The sequence below is a fragment of the Capricornis sumatraensis genome, chromosome 3 (genome assembly GCF_032405125.1).
Source record: "Capricornis sumatraensis isolate serow.1 chromosome 3, serow.2, whole genome shotgun sequence".
NCBI lineage: Eukaryota > Metazoa > Chordata > Mammalia > Artiodactyla > Bovidae > Capricornis > Capricornis sumatraensis.
The window spans coordinates 161,983,725-162,007,425 of NC_091071.1; the positions used below are offsets into that span (position 1 = coordinate 161,983,725).

A 23,701-nucleotide genomic window follows, 5' to 3' on the forward strand; every position below is an offset into this window, starting at 1 on the left:
TCACCATTAATAAAATACAAAGTTTTTGAAAAAACAAGAGTTCATCTTTCCCCAACTCAAAAAAATAAAAAAAATAAAAAAATAAAACCCCTCCAGAAAAACAGGATAGGCTCAGAGTCATGTGTTCAAAGTTGTTAGCAAGGAAACAGGTGAAGCACGATTGCAATCCACTCTGCTACAAATAAACTGCCGAATAGCGATGTTCACCTTTCCTTCACCAGGCCCTTCCAAGTGTGATTCTGTGCTTGTTTATTACATGAAGGTATGATTCAAAACAAGCTGGAAACTCAGGAGCCAGAATCCTTCTGGGCAGCCCTTGTTGCTCACCATCTGTCTGACACAGAACAAGCGCTCAGTGACAGGTATTATTACTGAGTCCTCAAATGAATAAGCGCAGGCCTTTAAATGGGTTTGGGGTTGGCTGCAGACCCTCAGAAGGCAGTCACGTCAGCTTACAAATGGCTAAACAAATGGCTCTGTTAAATTCCTTTAAAAAGACAAATTATCACTGATAAAAGACCATTCAGTTTTCCAAGCAAGTCCTTGAAAGGTATCATACCTAATGAATTTGGTATCATATATTAACAACATATGGAACTTCCCTGGTGGCTCAGATGGTAAAGAATCTGCCTGCAATGCTGGAGACCCAGCTTCGGTCCCTGGGTCAGGAAGAGCCCCTGGAGAAAAGATTGGCTACTCACGCCAATATCCTTGCCTGGAGAATCCCATGGACAGAGGAGCCTAGCAGGCTGCAGTTCACAGGGTCAGAAAGAATCAGACACAACTGAATGACGAACACACTATATATGGAATCTAGGAAAATGGTACAGATGATCTTATCTGCAGGGCAGACGTAGAGAACGAACTTATGGACACAGTGGGGGCAAGGGAGGGTGGGATGAACTGGCAGAGTAGCACTGACATGCATGCACTGCTCTATGTGAGACAGGGAGCTATGGGAAGCTGCTGTTCAGCACAGAAAGCTCCTCCGCTCGGTGCCCTCTGATGACTTAGAGGGGTGGAACGGGGGAGGGTGGTGGGAGAGGGGTCTGAGAGGGAGGGGATATTTGTATACTTATAGCCGATTCACCTTGTACAGCAGAAACCAACATGATACCGTAAAGCAATCATCCTCCAAATAAAAAATAAATCTTCAAAAAAGTTAAAAAAAAAAAGAATTTGGAAGATTAAAAATTATTTGAGAGCCTGTGTGGGAAGCAGCTCCAGATGAAGGTCACGGCAGCACTTGACCATGCCCTTGGGAGTCCACAGGAGATGGGTGGTTTCCAGGCCGTCTCCTGGGGATGGAGGTGTCTGTGCCCCGCACAGCCGAGTCTTCCCCAGGAAGATGGAAGTAAAACGCCTGCCTGTGTTCCATGGGTGCTAATCAGCCCTGCTCAGATTTTGTTCTTACTTCACTTCCAAACACTCAAACTAAAAATATTACCCTATTGCACTGTATCATTTAATAATCAGAGTGTGAGTGTATCGCTATATCACTTGTAGGATTGGGGACAGATGTTCTAAGGGAAGAGAAAGAAGGAAAAGCATCGTAAATGCTTCTTTTTGCCTAAAGCCTTCCCTTGCACCTAATTTCAGAGCTTCTCTTGGTCTCACCAAATGTTCCCATGTGAAGATGAAGCAGTTTTTTGGTTTTTGTTTTTAAAGCCCCTGGGACTTCAGTGCCACATTTAGATGCAAAATGGAATTGAACACAGGGTGACTGTAAGCTGCCTTCCAGCTTTAAGGACCCAGGTGCTGCTTGCTGATTTCATTTGACACCCCTCCCCCCCACTGCCAAACCCCCGCAGGAGAGCAGCCTTTGTAAGACATTTCTGAAAGCTGTAGGTTCCCTGCACATCATGTCCAGAAGCGTTTCTGGATTTCAATGTACCTCAATAGTTGTACGTGCTACATTTCACTGACAAATTCTGATGCAAGAGCTACGATGGGAATTTTTGTTATTTTTTTCACCTTATAAGACAGTAGGGATGGTTCACTGACAATTAGGAGGTCAGAAGGGCTTCTGGAAGAAACAGGGAATGACTCCAGCAGCCACAAAAATGTACTTCTTGGACTATTTAAAATGTAAAAATAAATTTTTAAGTAAGATTTTCTTTTTGTTTGATGTGTGTGTATCAGTTGCTCAGTCGTATCTGACTCTGCGACGCTGTGAACTGTAGCCAGCCAAGTTCCTCTGTCCATGGAGTTCTCCAGTCAAGAATACTGGGGTGGGTTGCCATTCCCCTCTCCAGGGGATCTTCCCAACCCAGGGACTGAACCTGGGACCTCCTGTATTGCAGGTGGATTCTTTACCATATCAAAACCAAATGTTTCCTATAATTTAAAAAAGAGAGAGAGAGAGACAAGTGCGTCCTTGACTTGGTAACATTTATTCAATATTCTTTGAAATTAGCAAGAATCAGAAGAAGCACATATCAATCAAATACAGCCACAAAAATGTCCTGGATATAAATAAAGATGCGCTATGAGATATACTCACTACTGAAGGAATCCGTACGCTCTTACAGTTACTACCTCTTAGCAAGGAACAACTCCAACATAAATTGAATTTACTCACAATACAGAGGAAAATACAGATTCAATTCGATCACAATTTGCCTCACTAGACCCTGTCATCATGTATGTTTTCAAGGCCTAGCTTGATGACTGGTACGAAAACGACAGGAAAACCAACAAACTCAAGAGAATGTTTCCGGTTTCCGCAAGGTTCAACAAAACAGTGCAGAAATAAGTTACTTACCCATGCACAGAATAAGGCAAAGGCTAATTTCATTCGGGTTAGGAATAGTACATTAAACTAGTTTTTCACAGAACAAACATTTCAGACTTCTTTTTAAGTTAATGGGTATACTGTATTATAGTTCATACTACAAGTGTTTCCTAACTCTACTCAAAAAGTCAGCACTCACACGTCAAATACAAACTTGTCCTTGATTAGACTTACTCTGTAACCACTGCTGAAATCAATCTGGTTCATGAGAATATCTACTGTGGAAGGTCCACACACTAGTCGAAGCCTACCATTTAGAGAGCAGAAAGTACATGAAAACATAGCCTACGGATTTCACAAATTCCGTTTTTAAAATATTTTTTTCAAACTAAAAGCTGCAGAAAATTAGTTCTTAAATAGTCTACTGAAAACTTTTGAGCAGCTAACATCTTAAATTTCTTAAGCTTTTCCTTTTCTTAAAAATATTTAAACGAATGTAGTAGCCCATCTTTTGGAAAAATAATCCCCCCAAAAGATTACAAATCTTTTGTTTTAATCAGTGTGACCAAGGGCTTGTCATCAGGGCTGTAATCCTCATAGGCGATGGGGGTCACGTCATACATCGCAGGCCGGGATTTCTTTCCAAACCTGAAATTGCAGAGAGAGGACTCTGGTTAGAGAAATAGTGGCTTCTCAAGTCCTATTAAAGGTAAATGGTGACAATAACTTACATTCAAGAATCAAATGGAACTATAAAATTCTCTAAGATATCCTCTCTAGCAAGTACAGACATTTAAGTCTTCCTGATCTTAATATTGAGTAACTATAAACCTTAGCCTTTGGCGTGGGAGGCAAAAAATGGATTTCACACAAGGTAGAGTCCAAATTAATATTGAAGCTTGTAGGTTAAATCTTGGGAAAGCAGTCAGGCATGAGGGCTCTTCAATAGGTTTTGAGAAAACATGTATCGATTGGTCTTTTTTCTTCTCAGACCCAGAGCGGTTTGGAGAGGTGAGTTTATTTTATATCCACTCTGATGCCTGGAATGTGGAATGGCTGGGTGGGCTTCCCTAATGGTCCCTCCCCGCTGGGACTTGCAGGAGGGCTGGTGAGGGCTCAGAGGCAACCTGAGGTCCCAAGACCAGGAGAAAGGGAGAGGGAGGAAATGATTTCCAATAATGAGGTGCTGGTCCAGGATCTGTGTGGGCCCTCCATCCCATCCCACCCACCTATCACTCCCCAACCCCCAAGGACACACAGGCCATTGCTTCTTTGAGCACAAAGCCTTTGCCCCAACAGATTTGTGTGTATCAAACACCCCTTGACGGCAGGTCTGATGTGCAGAAGCCCAAGAGTGTCAAAATCCAATTTCAGGAGCTCCCGCTAAGCCAGTGTTGAAATGGCAATTATTAAAACAAAGTCAATTCAACTTCTGGGTGGTCTCTTCCCATTCAGGACTTCACCTTCCATAAAGGTCCCTGGAGTGCAATGGGATTTAAACAATCTTCCCCACTAGCCCACCAACCCTCCTCTCTTTTATAAACAACATTTTTTTAACCATTTCAAGTCCAATGAAGTCTATTAAAAAAGAAATTTTAAAGGAATCTCAGATTTTAAGAGGATTGCCAGGATGGGCCCCCAAGGATTTCTTGGGACTTGTTTACCATGGCTTTAAACCCATCTCTCCACCTTTCCTGTCTCTTCTTTTTATATCTTGGAAAGTCTGTCTTCTCACGTACAGAGATGAGAAGTAGAATCAAGTGGGAAGTGAGAAAACATTACATTCTTCATATGATCGTTTATTTTTAAACATTCATCCATCTTGTAATTCCAATTCACTCAAGACTTACTGACCTTCAGGAAAGCAAAGGCACAAACATGCTAGATGGGCACCAGGCAAAGTACAAAGATAGAGAAATGGGGCCTTCCTTGGTGGTCCAGTGGCTAAGATTCCATGCTCCCAATGTGGGTTCAATCCCTGGTTAAGGAACTAGATCCCACACATTGCCTCTAAGAGTTTGCATGCCACAGTGAAAATCCCATGTGCCACAACAAAGACACAACACAGTCAAATAAATAAATAAATATAAAATAAATATTTTTTAAGAAAGAGTTAAAGCATTTTGCCACTAAGAAACCACAGCTCTTGGAGGCAATATTAAAAAGGCTTCAAGTATATCATGCCTAAAAGGTTAGCCTCACTGAAAGTCCGGAGTTGTGTGGGCATAAGTGTGGGTTGGATTCCAGCCTGAGATGTGTTTATCTAAATTGCCTGAGGTCTGCACAATCTGAGAACAGGAAAGAAGCAACAACGTCAAAGCCAATCGGCTCTTAACACTTTCTCTGAAGTCTGAACATTTCAGAGGCTACTTTATGGAGCAAGCATTTTGACAAGATATTCTCATAAAATAGCTCAATATATCGGTAACAATCTACCACTCATGATATTAATCTAATTAATTTTGAAAATCAGGAAATCCCAGTGTAAAGCCCTCTGTATCCAAACATGGCAGCCATGGGATGGTTTCCTGCTGGAACTCCGACAAGAGGGTCAGTGAATTATTGCCTATGAATCAGCTGGCTGGCCAAGAGCAAACATCCGAGCAACTTAATAGGTTGAATATAGGTTTACAATACCCGTTTTTGTTTTTTACGTGATTCCAGTTTGAAGAATAATCTGTTTCCTCCAAAGCTAGAAAATTCAATGCATCCATGTTAGGCAATCCATCCACAAGCTAAGGGCTGTGACCTTTAAATTATTGTCATGGAGCTGGATACTGACAAGACAGGTTTGAGGCTGACTGTCCCACTGAACATGAAGGCAGTTAAGAGCTTCCATGCATCCACTGTGGACATGCAAAGTCAACTAAAGGACAAGGAGGCACTGCTTTGGGTCTACATGGGAAGCTCAACTGTGTGCATCAGTGCTAATGGGGGTCACAGAGTATAATGCTGGTAACAAATCACTGCAGATGGTGACTGCAGCCATGAAATTAAAAGACGCTTACTCCTTGGAAGAAAAGTTATGACCAACCTAGATAGCATATTCAAAAGCAGAGGCTTTACTTTGCCGACTAAGGTCCGTCTAGTCAAGGCTATGGTTTTTCCTGTGGTCATGTACAGATATGAGAGTTGGACTGTGAAGGAGGCTGAGCACTGAAGAATTGATGCTTTTGAACTGTGGTGTTGGAGAAGACTCTTGAGAGTCCCTTGGACTGCAAGGAGATCCAACCAGTCCATCCTAAAGGAGATCAGCCCTGGGATTTCTTTGGAAGGAATGATGCCAAAGCTGAAACTCCAGTCCTTTGGCCACCTCATGCGAAGAGATGACTCATTGGAAAAGACTCTGATGCTGGGAGGGATTGGGGGCAGGAGGAGAAGGGGATGACTGAGGATGAGATGGCTGGATGGCATTACGGATTCGATGGACATGAGTCTGAACGTACTCTGGGAGTTGGTGATGGACAGGGAGGCCTGGCGTGCTGCGATTCATGGGGTTGCGAAGAGTCGGACATGACTGAGTGACTGAACTGAGCTGAATGCCCAGTACCACTGGAACTGGATTCCTTGCACTATGACCTAATTAGCAGCTGAGAAGCCTCCTAATTCCTTAGGTAAGACATTGAGGTCTCCACCCAAAGCACAGTGTCTACCATATGGGGGCTAAGATGGTTTATAAAACACAATAATAGGACTCTCCTTCAGTCTCCCACACCTATCACAGTGGCGAGTGCCAAACAAATATGCATTCCTACTTAGATTTCCCATGCTAACAGCTCTGCATATTTCCTTTGTGTCTCAGAACTGGGTGGATGTTAAGGAATCAACTAACACCTATAGAATTCCATTTTAAACTATCAGGCATTAAACCAATGTCAGAGCTTGCCTATGTTATGGCAGGAGTTTTCATGCAACTGTTCTATTCAAGAACAATGCAGTTTTCCCTTATCCTAAAGAGACATATTAATTATTAAAACAATTTTTAAAAGGTGGAAGCCAAAGAAAATTACAATGTAGGCCTAGGATTAGCAAACCACAGTCTGCAAGCCAGTAATAGCCTACTGCCTGTTTTTTAAAATAAAGTTTTATTGGAACACAGTTGTGCCCATTCATAATGCCTCTGGTGCTGTCACAGGACAAAGACAGAGTTGGTCACGGAGACTGAATGGCCCACAAAGTCTAAGATGTTTTACAGGCCATTGATGAAGACTCTAAGGATCACCCATGGTCCTCTCTCCGAAGGACTTAGCACTGTGTCTGGCCATGTTACTGTTGTAGAAGCACTAACAGCAGCTGTGCAGCGTGGCATAAAGGCAACTGACACTCAAACACCACAGTTGGTGACCAGTGCTGTGTACCTTACTTTACTAAAGAGACAAAAGACCACAACACCAGTGTCGAAGGAGTCAAAGTATATACATTCTTCTAGTTCATGTTTCCCTGGAAATCAATAGCTAGTCCACACCTTGGAGAAGAGCAGGTGGATGTAAGCTTTAAAAAGGCCATATCAAGGGACTTCTCTGGCTATCCAGTGGCTAAGACTCTGAGCTCCCAATGCAGGGGCACAGGTTCGATCCCTGGTTACGGAACTAGATCCTTTGTGTCCCAACTAAAGATGTCACATGTCACGATTAAGACCCAGTGCAGCCAAATGGGGCTTCCCAGGTGGTACTAGTGGTAAAGAACCTGCTTGCCAATGCAGGAGATGTAAGAGATGCTGGTTTGGTCCCTGGGTGGGGAAGATCCCCTGAAGGAGGGCATGGAAACCCACTCCAGTATTCTTGCCTAGAGAATCCCATGGACAGAGGAGTCTGGTGCACTACAGTTCAAAGGGTCACAACGAGTCAGACATGACTGAAGCGACTTGGCATGCATGCAGCCAAATAAATAAATATTTTTTTAAAAAAAGGCCCACATTGGGAGATGCTCTTTGAGAAAGAGCGACTTTGTCCTTTCCCTGCTTTCTGGTTTGTCTCCCGTAATTGGTGGTCAGCTTCCAAGTGTGACCTCAGATACAGAACGTGGAGAGTTGTGACTTCCCTCCCGCCAGTCTGTTACAAAGTCTTTGCAGCCTGAGTATGAGCGAAGCAGCTGAGGAGCAGATGAGTCCTAGGGCAGGGAGGAGTAGGGGGGCACTGCTTCTCAGCCCATCATCAGCACCAGCAGACGGACTGCTGAGGTCAGAGTCACCGGACACTTCCTGGGGAAAAGGGGAACGTCACCAATGACCCAGACAGTGTTCGTCCTGTGCAGCTTCTGAGCTGCAGCCATTCTGAGCCAATGTCACCTCCAGCACAGTGGCAGAGAGACAGGCCATGAAATAGACAAGTTAGCCATAGGCTGTTGCTCAAAACTAGGAAGTGTGGAATACCAAAAGGACTCTGTTTTTGTCATTGCCTTTCCAGGGTTTCCAGGAAAAGGGAGAAAAAGCGCCAACCTGCCAGAGACCCAGGTATAGCCTCTGGAGAACCAGGCTGTGGAAACTCTAGGTCATAGCTAAAGAAATGTTTAGATGGGAATGTTCTCAGATATATGTGGGAAGGCATTGTAATAACATCAAAGATTTTATCTGCAGTCACTGGTGCATCCAGGAGTTTGTTGGTTAGGAATTCTGCAGTAAATATTTTTGATAAAAATCAGTACCAAATAAGAACCAGGTTTGTAAATGCTTTCAAGTTTCTCCTTTCCTTCCAAGGGTATTCAGTTAAATATCTTCCCAGTGGGCTGCACAAGCAGGAAGCCCAGAAGAATCTATCTTAACTTATTCCAGGGCTGAGATAGAATACTCTTCCTCCTGGATGCAAAAGGACCTTAGCCAGAGATTCCTTTCAGGGGAGGGGTCGGGGAGGGAATCTGATTTCCTCGGGTCTTCCAATACATCCCCATATAGAACCATGGATTCTGTTCTTTCTGGGTGAACTAAGCCCTTCTGGGAAGAATTCTGAGTCACAAAAGATTTTGCCTAGTCTCTACTTCTAGGGCTTCCCAAATGGTAAAGAATACACCTGCCGACACAGGAGACACAAGAGATGTGTGTTCAATCCCTGGGTCAGAAGGATCCCCTGGAGATGAAATGGCTACCCACTCCAGGATTCTTGCCTGGAAAATTCCAAGGATAGAGAAGCCTGGCAGACTACAGTCCATGGGGCCACAAAGAGTTGGATAAGACTGGGCAACTGAGCACAGCAACCATAGCCTCTTCTTTTTACATTTTCACTGCTCATACAATAATTTCAAGATACTCTAAATACTCTTGCAAGCTGGTACCACTGACTAAGCTGGTGCCCTAGGATGAATCTATTTCTCAGGCAGATCAAGACATCCTGTGCCAATTGCTCATTGAGAATCATCCATTCATTTCAGACCTTACATTTTAGTGAGGTCTACCACATGCCAGGACCCACTGGACATACAGTAATAAATCACATTGCCCTTTGAGCAAGAGGAAAGATTAACTAAACTAGAAGAGATTTGCAAGGATTCATCTCAGGGTTTCCCGGAAGCTGTGTTGCTGAGGTGATTCTAAAATGGGGTCCATGACAAAGGCTGATCTGTGGAGCCTGATGTGGAAGAGGGTTGAATCCTCCTTTCTCTCTCAAAGTTACAGAAATGGGGATAGTGCTACTCCTACAAAGAAGTTTCCTTTGGCTTTGGGACAGATGCCCTAAGTCCCCCAACTTCTCTCTTCCACTGGCTCATTCTCTAGAACCCAGTGGTTTTTGTTTCCACTGGACTCATCCTAAGATCTGAGCCCTGGGTTTGGAGGTTTCCTTTTGAAGAAGGCTAACTTTCTGACTCCAGGAGTTGGTGATGGACAGAGAGGCCTGGTGTGCTGCAGTCCATGGGGTCGCAAAGAGTCAGACACGACTGAGCGACTGAACTGCACTGAACTGAACCTTCTGACCCTCTGAACTTCCATTCCATTCAGACAGAACTTGGATCGGCTTGTTCCTCAAACAATATTGGTCACAACATCCCAACAAAGATTATACAGGTAATAGTTCCCTGGAGGTCCAATCTTAAGACACCGAACTCAGCCCTCTTTTTGCTATAGCACATTGACTTTCTGAATCAGGTCCTTTAGATTGTTCTGCCAATTAAAGGAAAAGATGGTGTTTTAACATTCAATATCACTATCATTTTCATATAAATATTCCTGACCAAAATCAACAAAATTAGATTAGTTGATTTTTTTCACATGTTGTAATACATTGGAGAAGTAAATACAGCATTATCTGTTTATACAATCCTTTACTATTTATAATTTGATTGTCATAGGAGGTAGTTCTCCCTTCCTACAGTTGAAGGAACTGTATTTGTGGAAGGTTGAATCATCTACCTAAACTATAATCAAGTAATGGAGCAGCTGGGCTTAATGTCAGATGTCTGACACCCTGACTCAGGTTATTTCTATACCACACTAACTCCTGTCTCTCCAGGAATCTTTCCCCCAGACACTATTTTATACAATAAGAACTTAACAACAGAATGACTGCTATGTGACTTTCTTTAACTAAGCCCTTAAATCACATGTGATCATTTATAGTCACACTGAAGAACAACACAGCTAAACACATTTCAAAAAGAAATCATCAAAACCTGTTTCATACACAGTGATGAAGAGTCAAATGTTTATAGCAGAGATAAACACAAATTAAACGAATGAATGTATTCAATGAAAATAGAAAGTTGGCAGCAAATTAGAGGGGTTTGTTTATAAAGCAGTCTCATTATCTGGTCCCTCAATACTACCTTGAATCTATGCTTTATTCTTTGAAATCCCCTTTGCAGATGTAAAGTCTTTGAAATCCCCCTTGCGGATGTGAAGTCCTGTCCATAATATAACCCTGGTACCTAGCACGCTGACTCCCACCACTCACCTGGCATGCCGGATGGAGGCGATGGCGTTGCTGAACTCGCTGTCGATGCTGCGGCAGTTGTAGAACTCCTCGTAAGCTGGCCTGGCCGAGCCCTGGTACTCAATGCGGCTGATGCGGCAGATCCCCACAATCAAGATGATGAGCATCAGGATGAAGGCGACACAGAGGGCGCCGATGATGATGTAGAGAGAGTGCCGAGGCATGTTGGTTAGACTCTCCGCCATATGTCCAGACTTCCACTGGAGGTCTGAAGGTGAAAACAAGCAAATGCCTGGGTATCAGCTGGGGCCTTTTGAAGGGGAAGGACTTCCCTGTCCTCACACCAGGAACATAAATGATAAGAGCTGTCCAAACTGCAAAGGATTATTTTCTATGGATAATCCAGATGGCAACCCACTCCAGTATTCTTGCCTGGGAAACCCCATGGACAGAGGAGCCTGGTGGGCTACAGGATGGATTATTTTCTATGGATAATCCAGATGGCAACCCACTCCAGTATTCTTGCCTGGGAAACCCCATGGACAGAAGAGCCTGGTGGGCTACAGGATATATATTAATATCCTTAATATATAAAGACCTCTTACAAATCATTAAGAAAAATCAGGAACATGCCATAGAAAAATGGGTAAAGAATATAAAAAGGAATTCATCAAGGAAATATAAGTAGAAAACTGCTTGGCTTCATAATTTTTTTTAACTATGCAAGTCCTACATCAGTTCCCAAATATTATTTTAAAATTTCGATAACCACAGTAGACAAGCGTGTAGAAATAGGGACTGTGTGAACTGATACTACTACTACTACTACTAAGTCACTTCAGTCGTGTCTGACTCTGTGCGACCCCATAGACGGCAGCCCACCAGCCTCCCCCATCCCTGGGATTCTCCAGGCAAGAACACTGGAGTGGGTTGCCATTTCCTTCTCCAGTGAACTGATACACAACCCCTGTATGGACTACATAGAGTACCCTTTGACCCAGAAATTCCAATTTTCAGAATTTTTGCTGAGAAAATGGTCCTAAAAAATGTATAAAGCCCTGTGTACAAAGATGTTCATCTCAGAAGCACAATTTTCAAATGTTAGATTATCAACTATCACACATTTAGAAAATAAGTTCAGAAAATAAGCGCAGACCCAGATGGATTCCCTGCTCAAAGTTAGCATATATTCATATATCACCTTCTTTGCTTTAAATGTTTATGGTTTTTTTAAAAGAAATGAAATGTTACAAATAAAATCTAGTGTAACTGCTTAAATGCTAAAAAAATTATCTTAGTGATTTAAAACGACTGTTGAATGAGGCTTGAAACTTCTAATCCAATTCTGAGAATATAAAAAATAAATCATGCTGTAAAAAAAAAACAGGAAATTAACAAATGATACATATTATTAACTGATATATAGATTTTGTTCAAATTTCACAAAATTTTATGCTAGTGTCTATTATTTGTTTTCATCTCTTATTCAAGACTCCACATTGCATTTAACTCCACTGAGCAACTTCAGCTGCATGCAACAAATTCGGGTAAATTCTCTTTTTATTTTTACTCTATTACCAATATTTTCTAATTTTCCTTGTGATTACTTCTTAGATACACCCAACATTTAAAAGTGGACATTTAACTTACAAATACATGGGATTCTATTTAAAGCATCTTTAATATTGATTTCTCATTTTGATACTAATTTTTTTCATTTGAATGCTTTCTTCTCTGCAATCACCCTGTGTTTTTTTTTCAGTCTAACTTTATTGAGGCTTTCAATGGCTAAGTCGAAGATCTCTACATCACACTGCATTTAAAAATATGTGGGTTATTTTCAAATATTTTTTGATGCTGATTTCTGACATAATTCCACAGTGATAAGAGAACAGACTCTGGATGATTTCAGTACCTTTAGACCATGAAATTTCTGCACCTGCTGTTATCCCTGGATATGCTTTCGTGTCTTCTAGTTTATAGTCGAGGGCTTCCCAGGTGGCACTAGTGGTAAAGAATCTGCCTGCCAATGGAGGAGATGTGATAGACCCAGGTTTGATCTCTGGGTTGGAAAGATCCCCTGGAGGAAGAAATGGCAACCCACTCCAGTATCCTTGCTTGGAGAATCCCATGGACAGAGGGTCCTGGCAGGCTACAGTCCATAGGTTCCCAAAGAGTCGGACACGACTGAAGTTGACTTCACACACATGCACACATGCAGCTTACAGTCTATGGGAACCTGAACAGAATTTGTACCCTACTGCTGTGTGAAAACTGTATAAATCTTAATTATGTTGAATTGGTTCACAGTGCTTTGCAGGTTTAATATATCCTTCTACTTCTCTGTAGAGTCATTCTATTAATTTTGAGAGTTTGATATTGAAACTCCAACTAAAAATCTTAATTTATCTATTTAAAAAAATAACTGTAATATATAGTGGAGCTGTATATACCCTTGTCCTGTATTTTCCAACTCTCCTGTAAATGTGTTATCATACTTCATAATTAAAAAAATAAAAATTAAAAAAATTACAGATATAGCTAGAGTTCCTCAACCCCATACTCTCTCTACCTCACCAACAGACAACACAATTCATAAACATGGAAAAATAGGAAACAACCTAAATATTCAACTCTTAGTGAGATGATTTTATTGTTGTTTAGTCACTAAGTTGTGTCTCACTCTTTGTGACCCCATGGACTGTAGCCCATCCGCCTCCTTTGTCCAGGGGATTTCCCAGACAAGAATACTGGAGAGGGTTGCCATTTCCTTCTCCAAGGGATCTTCCTGACTCAGGGATCAAAACCGTTGTCTCCTGCATTGCAGATGGATTTTTTACTGCTGAGCCACCAGAGAAGGCCTAGTGAGATGGAGAGCTATTGATCAAGTAGCAAAAAAATAAAAAGAGATTACCAAACAGAACCTAGTGGTACTACAATCACATATGAGCTTCCAAAAGTGAAGTCGCTCAGTCATGTCCGACTCTTTGCAACCCCATGGACTGTAGCCTACCAGGCTCCTCTGTCCATGGGATTTTCCAGGCAAGAATACTAGAGTGGGTTGCCATTTCCTTCTCCAGGAGATCTTCCCGATTCAGGGATTGAACCAAGGTCTCCCATATTATAGGCAGACACTTTACCATCTGAGTGACCAGGGAAGTTTCAGATGAGCTCCCAAAGTCTATCTATATACTGAAAAGCTCAGGATGGAGCAATGATAGTGATGAACCTATGCTGTTTTCTTACTACACTAAGCTTTTTGAAAACATCTCATTTGATCAGCACAACCACCAGAAAATATATCATTCTTTTTTCCCATTTCTATAGACAAAAGCTTAGAAACTGACACCACTTCCTGGGTGAGAGTGTTGACTGTAACTCCAGGTCCAACTTCTCAGCCTCTGCCTCACACAGCAGGGTGCTAACAACAGTGATCTCTGAAAAGCATGATTACATGTGATTTCTACCTCCTTTATATGCCTCAGTCTTCTTCAGCTTTAAAAAAAAGAATATAGTCTCCTTATAATAAAAAATAAGTGATAAGTCATTTGAAGAAAACACCCATGAGATTATCTTCCAGCATAACTAATGGAAGGCGTGTGAGCTTTGGGATCGCACCAATCTTGCTTTCATTGCAGTTGTGGTATTTTTAAAAAATTTTACATATTTATTATTTTTGGTTGCACTGGGTCTTCATTGCTGCATGTGGGCTTTCTCTAGTTCCAATGAACAGGGACTACTCTCTAGTTGCCATGTGAGGGCTTCTCATTGGAGGGCTTTTCATTGCAGTGGCTTCTCTTGCTGCAGAGGATGGGCTCTGCATACCACAGTGTGTGCACTTCAATAGTTTGTGACATGTAGGCCCTAGAGCTGGAGCTTGGTAGTTCTGGCTCATGGCCTTATTAATTGCTCTGAGGCATGTGAGAGCTTCACAGACTAGGAATCGAACCCATGTCTCTGGCACTGGAATGTGGATTCTTAACCACTGGACCACCAGGGACAGTCTCCAGCTGCAACACTGGCTTGACCTCCCTAAGCGTCAGTTTCTTCATTTAGAAGACAACAATTATAACATATACCCTATGGACATGTTGGGAGAATAAGTTAGAAAACATGTAAAGAAAAGAAAGTCCACTTCCAGGCACATGATGGGTGGTGGTGGTGGTCCGGTGGTGGCGGAAAAAGGAAGGATACAGAGGAGCAGGATGGTGTCCTCAAGGCACACTCTGAGTTGAAGATTACTGAGCACTGTCCTGTGCCCATTCAAAAAACACCAACCTGAATGGGCAAGAAAAAAGTAGATGAATGGGGCATAGTCTCTGTGTCTGGCACAGGTAAAGAGTGTCAAATTATGTCCTGTTTACAAACCTGCAAACAAATGGAATGATCCAGGATTTGAAAGAAAGTCACGAAGGTGAAAATGGGCTAGGTTAAGATCAAACAGAAGCTAAACTTCCAGGGGAAAAGGGTTGTCTTCTCTACTTTACCCACTCTACCACCTCTACCAGCACCCTTTCTAGGCCATCATTTCCACATTAGGACTCTGGGTGCTTGGAAATGAGATTCAAGGTATGGGTGAAAATAGGTCTGTCTTCCTGTGAATGGCAACCCCCTCCAGTATTCTTGCTTGGAAAATCCCATGGACAGAGGAGCCTGGCAAGCTACAGTCCATGGGGTCGGAAAGAGTCAGACATGACTGAGCAACTTCACTTTACACTTTACTTCCTGTGAAATCCTCAGGTATCTTTCCACTGTTCTCTTTTAGGTGAAAGTATCTGTGACCTCTGAGTCCTCATACTCTCATCCCAGGGACATTTTCAGGGACACTGGAGTCTCAGAATCAGCTATTCTTTCCCTTGAAAAGTTACAACCTTCAGAAGAGCACAAGTAAACTGCCAAACAAGGATCCGACTGTGCAGACCATTTTCCAAGAAGCCTAAAGGGAAACTGACTTGTGCCCTGAGCCTGCGTGGTTCCTGAGAGCTTGAGAAGACTGGGGCGAGTGAAGTGACTTCTGAGTTTGTGTCCAGATCATCTGGCTCCTGAGTTTTTCACCACAGCCCTTGAAGACTGGTTTTGCCATTTGAGTCTGCCTACCCAAGCTCACACAGTCCGTGGAACAAGAAGACTGCCCGTTTGTGCATTATTCACCGTGCTGTGTGAGCCAGCTCACACACAGGCAGACAGAAAGGACATAAGTCACTGCAAATAAATGCTCACAATGGAAGAGAGGAGGTGTTTTGTGAAACCAAGACTCCATCCCGACTGGCAGCCATTTCATTTGGCAATACCTGGTGCACACAGAGAGAGACAAGTCATCGTTCTGGCTGAAAAGGAACATGACTCACTTGATTTCCAAGTATTTCAACATTCTCTGAAAAATTCAGTTGTAGGCTGGAGTCCAGGGCTCATGGAGTGTGCTATAACACTCACTGAGCATCATCACAAGGGCAGCCAATACTGTTTCTACTCCAGCTTGGTGGAGCGCTCAGATCTGATTGCTATGGCTGCCATGGGAATTCTCAATGCACACCTTCATGAAAATAGCTTACGCATCACACTGATGGCATATACATAGCCAGTACACAATTGCACAGGGCCACTGTCACCGAAAAACAAACAACTGTGCTGGGTTATGTGCCGGGCTCACTTCCCCAGGCCTGATGAGCTGTCTAAACCATTTGTATTTCTGACCATCTGTTCTATTTCCCCAAACTCTGAATTCCAAGTTGTTTAGACCTTTGAAAAAAATATCCCCAGATTTCTCCTGACATCTCTGTTTCTCCCCCTCTTCCCTTTCTCTTTGCTCTTTCCACCTTAAACTGTCATCTAAAACTTGCCTAATAAGGGAATATGGCTGCTTTGCACAGTAATTGGGTTAGTAGCCAGGCTGAATCTGAATAAATCCAACATTTGGTCTGTGAGGCGGAGGATATGTCAGCAGCAGGTGGCTGCAGCTGCCACTCCCAGATCACTGCACCACATCCCAGGAGTCCCAAGGCAGGAATCATTTACTATGTTGGCTACTGCAGAGCTCGGGGAAGAACCATGCACCAGGACACACTGGACGGCATGACGTCACCAGCCCCGGCAGGTACATGACCAGGAATGCACACACACAAACTATTCAGGGAAAATGTCACACTCCTGCATCCCAGGGAGCATTTGCATTTCAGCATAAACTCAATTTGCTTGAGATTTGTTATTTCCTGAAGTGCTGTCGCCTTTAAGATTTTAATGGGTCCTAAAGTAGGAGCTACATAGGAGCTGGACTCAGAGCCTCTGCTTAAGGTAAAAACACAGTCAGCCTTCAAGCTGACCCACTGACCATCTTTCCTCCACCAAAAAGAGACCTCGATCAGTTGGTAAATTTAGTTCTAAAATACATAACCTATATCTGTGCTTCTTTCACTTCAGTTCAGTTCAGTTCAGCTGCTCAGTTGTGTCCGACTCTTTGTGACCCCATGAATTGCAGCACGCCAGGCCTCCCTGTCCATCACCAACTCCCGGAGTTCACTCAGACTCACGTCCATCGAGTCCGTGATGCCATCCAGCCATCTCATCCTCTGTCGTCCCCTTCTCCTCCTGCCCTCAATCCCTCCCAGCATCAGAGTCTTTTCCAGTGAGCCAACTCTTCTCATGAGGTGGCCAAAGGACTGGAGTTTCAGCTTTAGCATCATTCCTTCCAAAGAAATCCCAAGGTTGATCTCCTTCAGAATGGACTGGTTAGATCTCCTTGCAGTCCAAGGGACTCTCAAGAGTCTTCTCCAACACCACAGTTCAAAAGCATCAATTCTTCGGTGCTCAGCCGTCTTCACAGTCCAACTCTCACATCCATACATGACAACAGGAAAAACCATAGCCTCGACTAGATGGACCTTAGTCGGCAAAGTAATGTCTCTGCTTTTGAGTATGCTATCTAGGTTGGTCATAACTTTTCTTCCAAGAAGTAAGCGTCTTTTCACTTCATGGCTGCAGTCACCATCTGCAGTGATTTTGGAGCCCCCAAAAATAAAGTATGACACTGTTTCTACTGTTTCCCCATCTATTTCCTATGAAGTGATGGGACCAGATGCCATGATCTTCGTTTTCTGAATGTTGAGCTTTAAGCCAACTTTTTCACTCTCCTCTTTCACTTTCATCAAGAGGCTTTTTAGCTCCTCTTCACTTTCTGCCATAAGGGTGGTGTCATCTGCATATGTGAGGTTATTGATATTTCTCCCAGCAATCTTGATTCCAGCTTGTGTTTCTTCCAGTCCAGCGTTTCTCATGATGTACTCTGCATATGAGTTAAATAAGCAGGGTGACAATATACAGCCTTGATGTACTCCTTTTCCTATTTGGAACCAGTCTTTTACCTGGGTGAATCTAGTCAGATTATTTAATTTGTCTGCCTCTGTATTTAAAACCCCTTCATGGATCACAGCCTTGTCATGGCGAAGAGGATTGTCTAACTCAATGAAGCTATGAGCCATGCCATGCAGGGTCACCCAAGATGGACGGGTCACAGTGCAGAGTTCTGACAAAACGTGGTCCACTGGAGGAGGGAATGGCAAACCACTCCAGTATTCCTGCCACAAGAACCCCATGAACAGTATGAAAAGTCAAAAAGATATGACACCAGAAGATGAGACCCCAGGTAGGAAGGTGTCCAATATGCTACTGGGGAAGAGGGGAGGGCAATTACTAATAACTCCAGAAGGAATGAAGAGGCTGGGCAAAAGTGGAAACAACACTTAATTGTGGATGTACCTGGTGAAGTGAAGTGAAAGTGAAGTGAAGTCGCTTAGTCGTGTCCGACTCTTTGTGACCCCATGGACTGTAGCCTATCAGGCTCCTCCGTCCATGGGATTTTCCAGGCAAGAGTGCTGGAGTGGATTGCCATTTCCTTCTCCAGGGGATCTTCCCGACCCAAGAATCAAACCCTGGTCTCCCACATTGCAGGCAGATGTTTTACCGTCTGAGCCAGCAGTCCAACATTGTAATGAACAATACTGCATAGGAACCTGGAATGTGAGGTCCATGAATCAAGGTAAATTGTATGTGGTCAAGAAGGAGATGCCCTAGAGAAGGAAAGGGCAACCCACTCCAGTATTCTGTCCTGGCGAATCCCACAGACAGAGGAGCATTGGTGGGCTGCAGTCCATGGGGTCGCAAAGTCAGACACAACCTGAGCGACTAATCACAAGAAGGAGATGGTAAGAGTGAACGTCAACATCTTAGGAAAACAGTGAACTAAAATAGACTGGAATGGGTGAATTTAATTCAGATGACCATTATATCTACTACTGTGGGCAAAAATCCCTTAGAAGAAATGCTGTAGCCCTCATAGTCAACAAAAGAGTCCAAAATGCAGTATTTGAGTGCAGTCTCAAAATAGAATGATCTCGGTTTCTTCCCAAGGCAAAGCATTCAGTGTTACAATAATCCAAGTCTATGCCCCAATAATACTTCTAAAAAGTTTGAAAGTGAGTAAAAGTCTATGGTTTTTCCAGTAGTCATATATGGATGTGAGAGTTGGAGTGTGAAGAAAGCTGAACGCTGAAGAATTGATGCTTTTGAACTGTGGTGTTGGAGAAGACTCTTGAGAGTCCCTTGGATTGCAAGGAGATCCAACCAGCCCATTCTGAAGGAGATCAACCTTGGGATTTCTTTGGAAGGAATGATGCTAAAGCTGAAACTCCAGTCCTTTGGCCACCTCATGTGAAGAGTTGGCTCACTGGAAAAGACTCTGATGCTGGGAGGGATTGAGGGCAGGAGGAAAAGGGGACGACAGAGGATGAGATGGCTGGATGACATCACGGACTCGATGGACGTGAGTCTGAGTGAACTCCGGGAGTTGGTGATGGACAGGGAGGCCTGGCGTGTTGCAATTCATGGGGTCGCAAAGAGTCGGACACAACTGAGAGACTGAACTGAACTGAAAAGTGTGTTTTAGGTAGATATCACTTAGATAGCTAGAGAATTTTGGAACCATCTATTGCCTAGAATAACTGTGAGGAGGGATTTCAAGTTTCTTTATGTTTTCTGTAGCTAAAAATTAGCTTGACAACCAAAGCAGTCAATGAGACTGGGAAAAGTGAACACCCTGTTAACCTTCATAAGAGGCAGGAGGGGAGGGAACAGAAGGCAGAGCTCGAATCCCTCCTAGTGGTCCCATTACTGAACAAGTATCAGTAAGCAACTACTATGTACTATATATGGACTGATGCTGAAGCGCCAATACTTTAGCCACCTAATTCAAACAGCCAGCTCATTGGAAAAGACCCTGATGCTGGGAAAGAGTGAGGGCAAGAGGAGAAGGGGCAGGCAGATAATGAGATAGTTAACCTGGCGTGCTGCAATTCATGGGGTCACAAAAAGTCGGACACAACTGAGCGACTGAGCAGAACTGAACTGAAACAGCATCACTGACTCAATGGTCATGAGTTTGAGCAAACTCTGGGAGATGGCAAAGGACAGGAACGCATGGTGTGCTGCAATCCATGGGGTCACAAAGAGTCAGAGACGACTTAGGGATGGAACAACAACGGCATGTACTAGGTACCAGGCCTCACGCTGGATGCCTGGGATAAAGAGAGAGGGAAAACTTAGAGAAGAGTGTGCACATGGATGCCCTAGTCTTTTCAGAGATGTGGAAGTGCAAGCGTGCTAAGCCATGAGGGACCAAGGCGACAGTGCCTCGGGAGGGGACAAAAGCTGTGCCATCTAACTGGGGAATGAGGAGAGCTTTCATGGTGGGGTCCACAGCAAGCAAGGCTCTAAGGGGGAGTACCTATTAGCCGGGGATGGAGGGGAGAGAAGGGAAGGCTGACCCAGGCAAAGACCTGGGAGGGGTGGAGAGCAGAGTGAGGGACTGGAAGGGGGACAGGGTGGCTGCTTGCCCCCAGGTAGCGAAGCGGAGAGTGGCCAAGTGGGGACGGGGCACCTCCCCTCAGTGCAGGGGCAATCCTGCAGCTTCCAACAGGCGATAGCATGGCCTTTGGTCTTTAGTCATGAATGTATTTTAATAGCAGCTTGGTGTGAAAAGGATGGAAACAATGGTGGGAAGGAGGGTCTGAGGGATTTAGATTTGCATCTTTGAAAAGATGTCCCTGCCATTTACAACCACGTAGATGAACTGGAGGACATTCTGCTGAGAGAAACAGACCAGACACGGAAAGATAAATATTGTATGATGTCAGTTACACGTGCAACATAAAGGGAAAAAAAAAAACAACACCCAGAGTGGAATGGTAGTTACTAGAGGCTGGAGTGGGAGGCAGGTGACGGAAGGAAGGAAGAAACAAAAAAAAAGGGAGAAAGGAAGAAAATAAGAAAGGAAGGTAGGTAGGTGACTGCCAGGGGTAGGGGAGGAAGTTATGGGGAGTTACTGTTTTGCAAGATGAAAAGAGTTCTGAAGAAGGATGATGGTGATGGTTGCAATACCACATCTAGCCACAATTGCTCCCCAGAGGTCAGTGGTGTTCAGAGTATTTAATAAAGTAATTATGGATTAAGTGGGATTTGCAAATCAACCTCAGACACCAACACCATTGCTGCCAAGAGGAGAAGTTTTATTTGCAAAGAGTCAATTTATAAGTAAAAGCTCATGAAAAATTCAAGGACCCCTTCATTTGACTATTCCATTTTTGAGAATTTATCCTACTAATATTCTGATATTCTCACACAAGTAAATACATATATAAGAATTTTCACTCTACTATTCTTTTTAATACCAAAAACCTGAAAATAAGTTATTTGTCAATCAACAGGGGTCTTATTAAGTAAATTATAGAGAATTTAAGAAACATTGTGTGATGTTAAAAATTAAGGAAGATCTGTACTAAGTCAGCATGGATAAGCATTCAAGATATATTAAGGATAAATGCAAGATGCTGAACAGTGTCTATGAAAGTGAAAGTATTAGTTGCTCGGTCATGTCTGACTCTTTGCAACCCAATGGACTGTAGACCCCCAGGCTCCCCTGTCCATGGAATTCTCCAGGCAAGAAGACTGGAGTGGGTTGCCATTTCCTTCTCCAGGGGAACTTTCTGACCCAGAGATTGAACCCGGGTCTCCTGCATTTCAGGCAGATTCTTTACCATCTGAACCACCATAAAATGGGATTTACATAGTGACTGAAATCATCTGAAAGAATCCAGAATAAATGGGCAACACTGGTCACCTTTGCGGAGTGAAGTGGGGGTGTACTGATGGGGAGGAAGATTAATTCATTTTACTTTGTTTTCTTACTGCAGTATAGTTGATTTACAATGTTGTGCTAGTTCCAGGTGTATAGCACCGTGAACAGGCTCCTCTGTCCATGGGATTTCCCAGGCAAGAATACTGGAGGGGATTGCCATTTCCTTCTCTGGGGGATCTTCCCAACCCAGGGATCGAACCTACATCTCCTCCATTGGCAGGTAGATTCTTCAGCAACTAGGGAAGCCCATATATAGTAGTGTATATATGTTAATCCCAAATAAGTTTTGTTTTTTAAAGAATCTTAGAAGGCAATGGCACCCCACTCCAGTACTCTTGCCTGGAAAATCCCATGGACGGAGGAGCCTGGTAGGCAGCAGTCCATGGGGTCACTAAGAGTCAGACAGGACTGAGCGACTTCACTTTCACTTTTCACTTTCACGCATTGGAAAAGGAAATGGCAAACCACTCCAGTGTTCTTCCCTGGAGAATCCCAGGGACGGGGGAGCCTGGTGGGCTGCTGTCTATGGGGTCACATAGAGTCCGACACGACGGAAGCGACTTAGCAGCAGCAGCAGCAGCAGCAGTTTATAAAAATAGGAACCAAAGAACTGAATCTATCTGTACAATAAAGACTGCTCATATCACTGTTTGATGGGTTTCTTTAACCATTATTAAATTCCATGCATTTGGGGACAAGGAAGCCCCAGACATCCAACCTTGCTCCTTGCCTGGGTTCCTGGAGCTGCCTGAGTGAAGTCTTATACAGCAACTCCCGTCACATATATGGATCGACCCTTGGATAATGAGATCCTGAAGGCAAGGGCTACTTCATTAATCTTTATATTCCGGGCACTATGCATGACTGAACAACAACAACAATGCTTGACACTTGACAATAGGAGGCCCTGGATTATTCCATTATTCCATTATTCCACTAAATGCATAAATCCAAGATACCCTGTTATCCTACTTCTCAACCGCAGAATGTTATTAATTCAATGGCTTAACAATAGATTCAACTGCTCAATATACATTGTTGTTATTGTTCAGTCACTAAGTCGTGTCCAACTCTTTGTGACCCCATGGACTGCAGCACTCCAGGCTTCTCTGTTTTTCACTATCTCCTGGAGTTAACTCAAATTCATTTCCATTGAGTTGGTGATGCTATCCAACCATCTCTTCCTCTGCTGCCCTCTTCTGTTGCCTTCGATCTTTCCCAGAATCAGGGTCTTTTCCAATGGGTCAGATCTTTGTATTAAGTGGCCAAAGTATTGGAACTTCAGCTTTAGCATCAGTCCTTCCAACGAATATTCAGGCTTGATTTCCTTTAGGATTGACTCAGTGTATAGAACTGGCCGATTCTCAATCAGCAGGACTGTCTGTAACTCTAACAGCACTATTGTTCTCCTTCTGAGTGTTCCTATTGAGATTTACCAACCTGACCTTGTATCTTTCAGGCACCCTTCTCCTGGTTTCCAGCTGATTCAGAAAATCACAGATGTTCCAGGTTAGAAAGAAATTCAGAGACCATGGGTCCCTTGGCTCACAGAGGACTAGAGACCTCATATCATCTCTGCCCACTCATGGCCCAAACTTTCCTTTCGTTCCTGGCCCTTAGATCTCTTCTTTTGATTCAGGTCCATTTATCTCAGCACTGGTCACTAGCTCCACCTGTGTGTCATCACGAATCTTACACATTCATTCTCCATTCTTACAGTCAGGTCAAGGATGGAAGCAATCAACACTGAGATGTGACAGAGCCTTATCTGTGATAACATTTATTTTTAACACCTTTGACTGAATGAAGAGTAGAAGTGAGATCACCAAATGGAAAGTGCTATTCTGGGAGAACAGGGAACCCAGTATGTACTGGGATGTGCCCAACACATCCACACACTCAGAGTGGCCTGTGCCCTGGGCA

At 43.4% G+C, this 23,701-nt stretch overlaps 1 protein-coding gene across 1 annotated transcript in view; it reads right to left on the minus strand.

Moving 5' to 3' along the window:
- Window positions 1–3,270: 3,270 nt before the first annotated feature.
- DNER (delta/notch like EGF repeat containing) overlaps window positions 3,271–23,701 on the minus strand; it is a 374,284-nt gene continuing 353,853 nt past the window's right edge. The window contains exons 12-13 of the mRNA XM_068968497.1: window positions 10,615–10,861; window positions 3,271–3,382 (exon numbers count right to left, since the gene is read on the minus strand). Of these exons, the coding sequence (XP_068824598.1) occupies window positions 3,271–3,382; window positions 10,615–10,861 (359 nt within the window). The remainder of the gene's footprint in view (window positions 3,383–10,614; window positions 10,862–23,701) is intronic.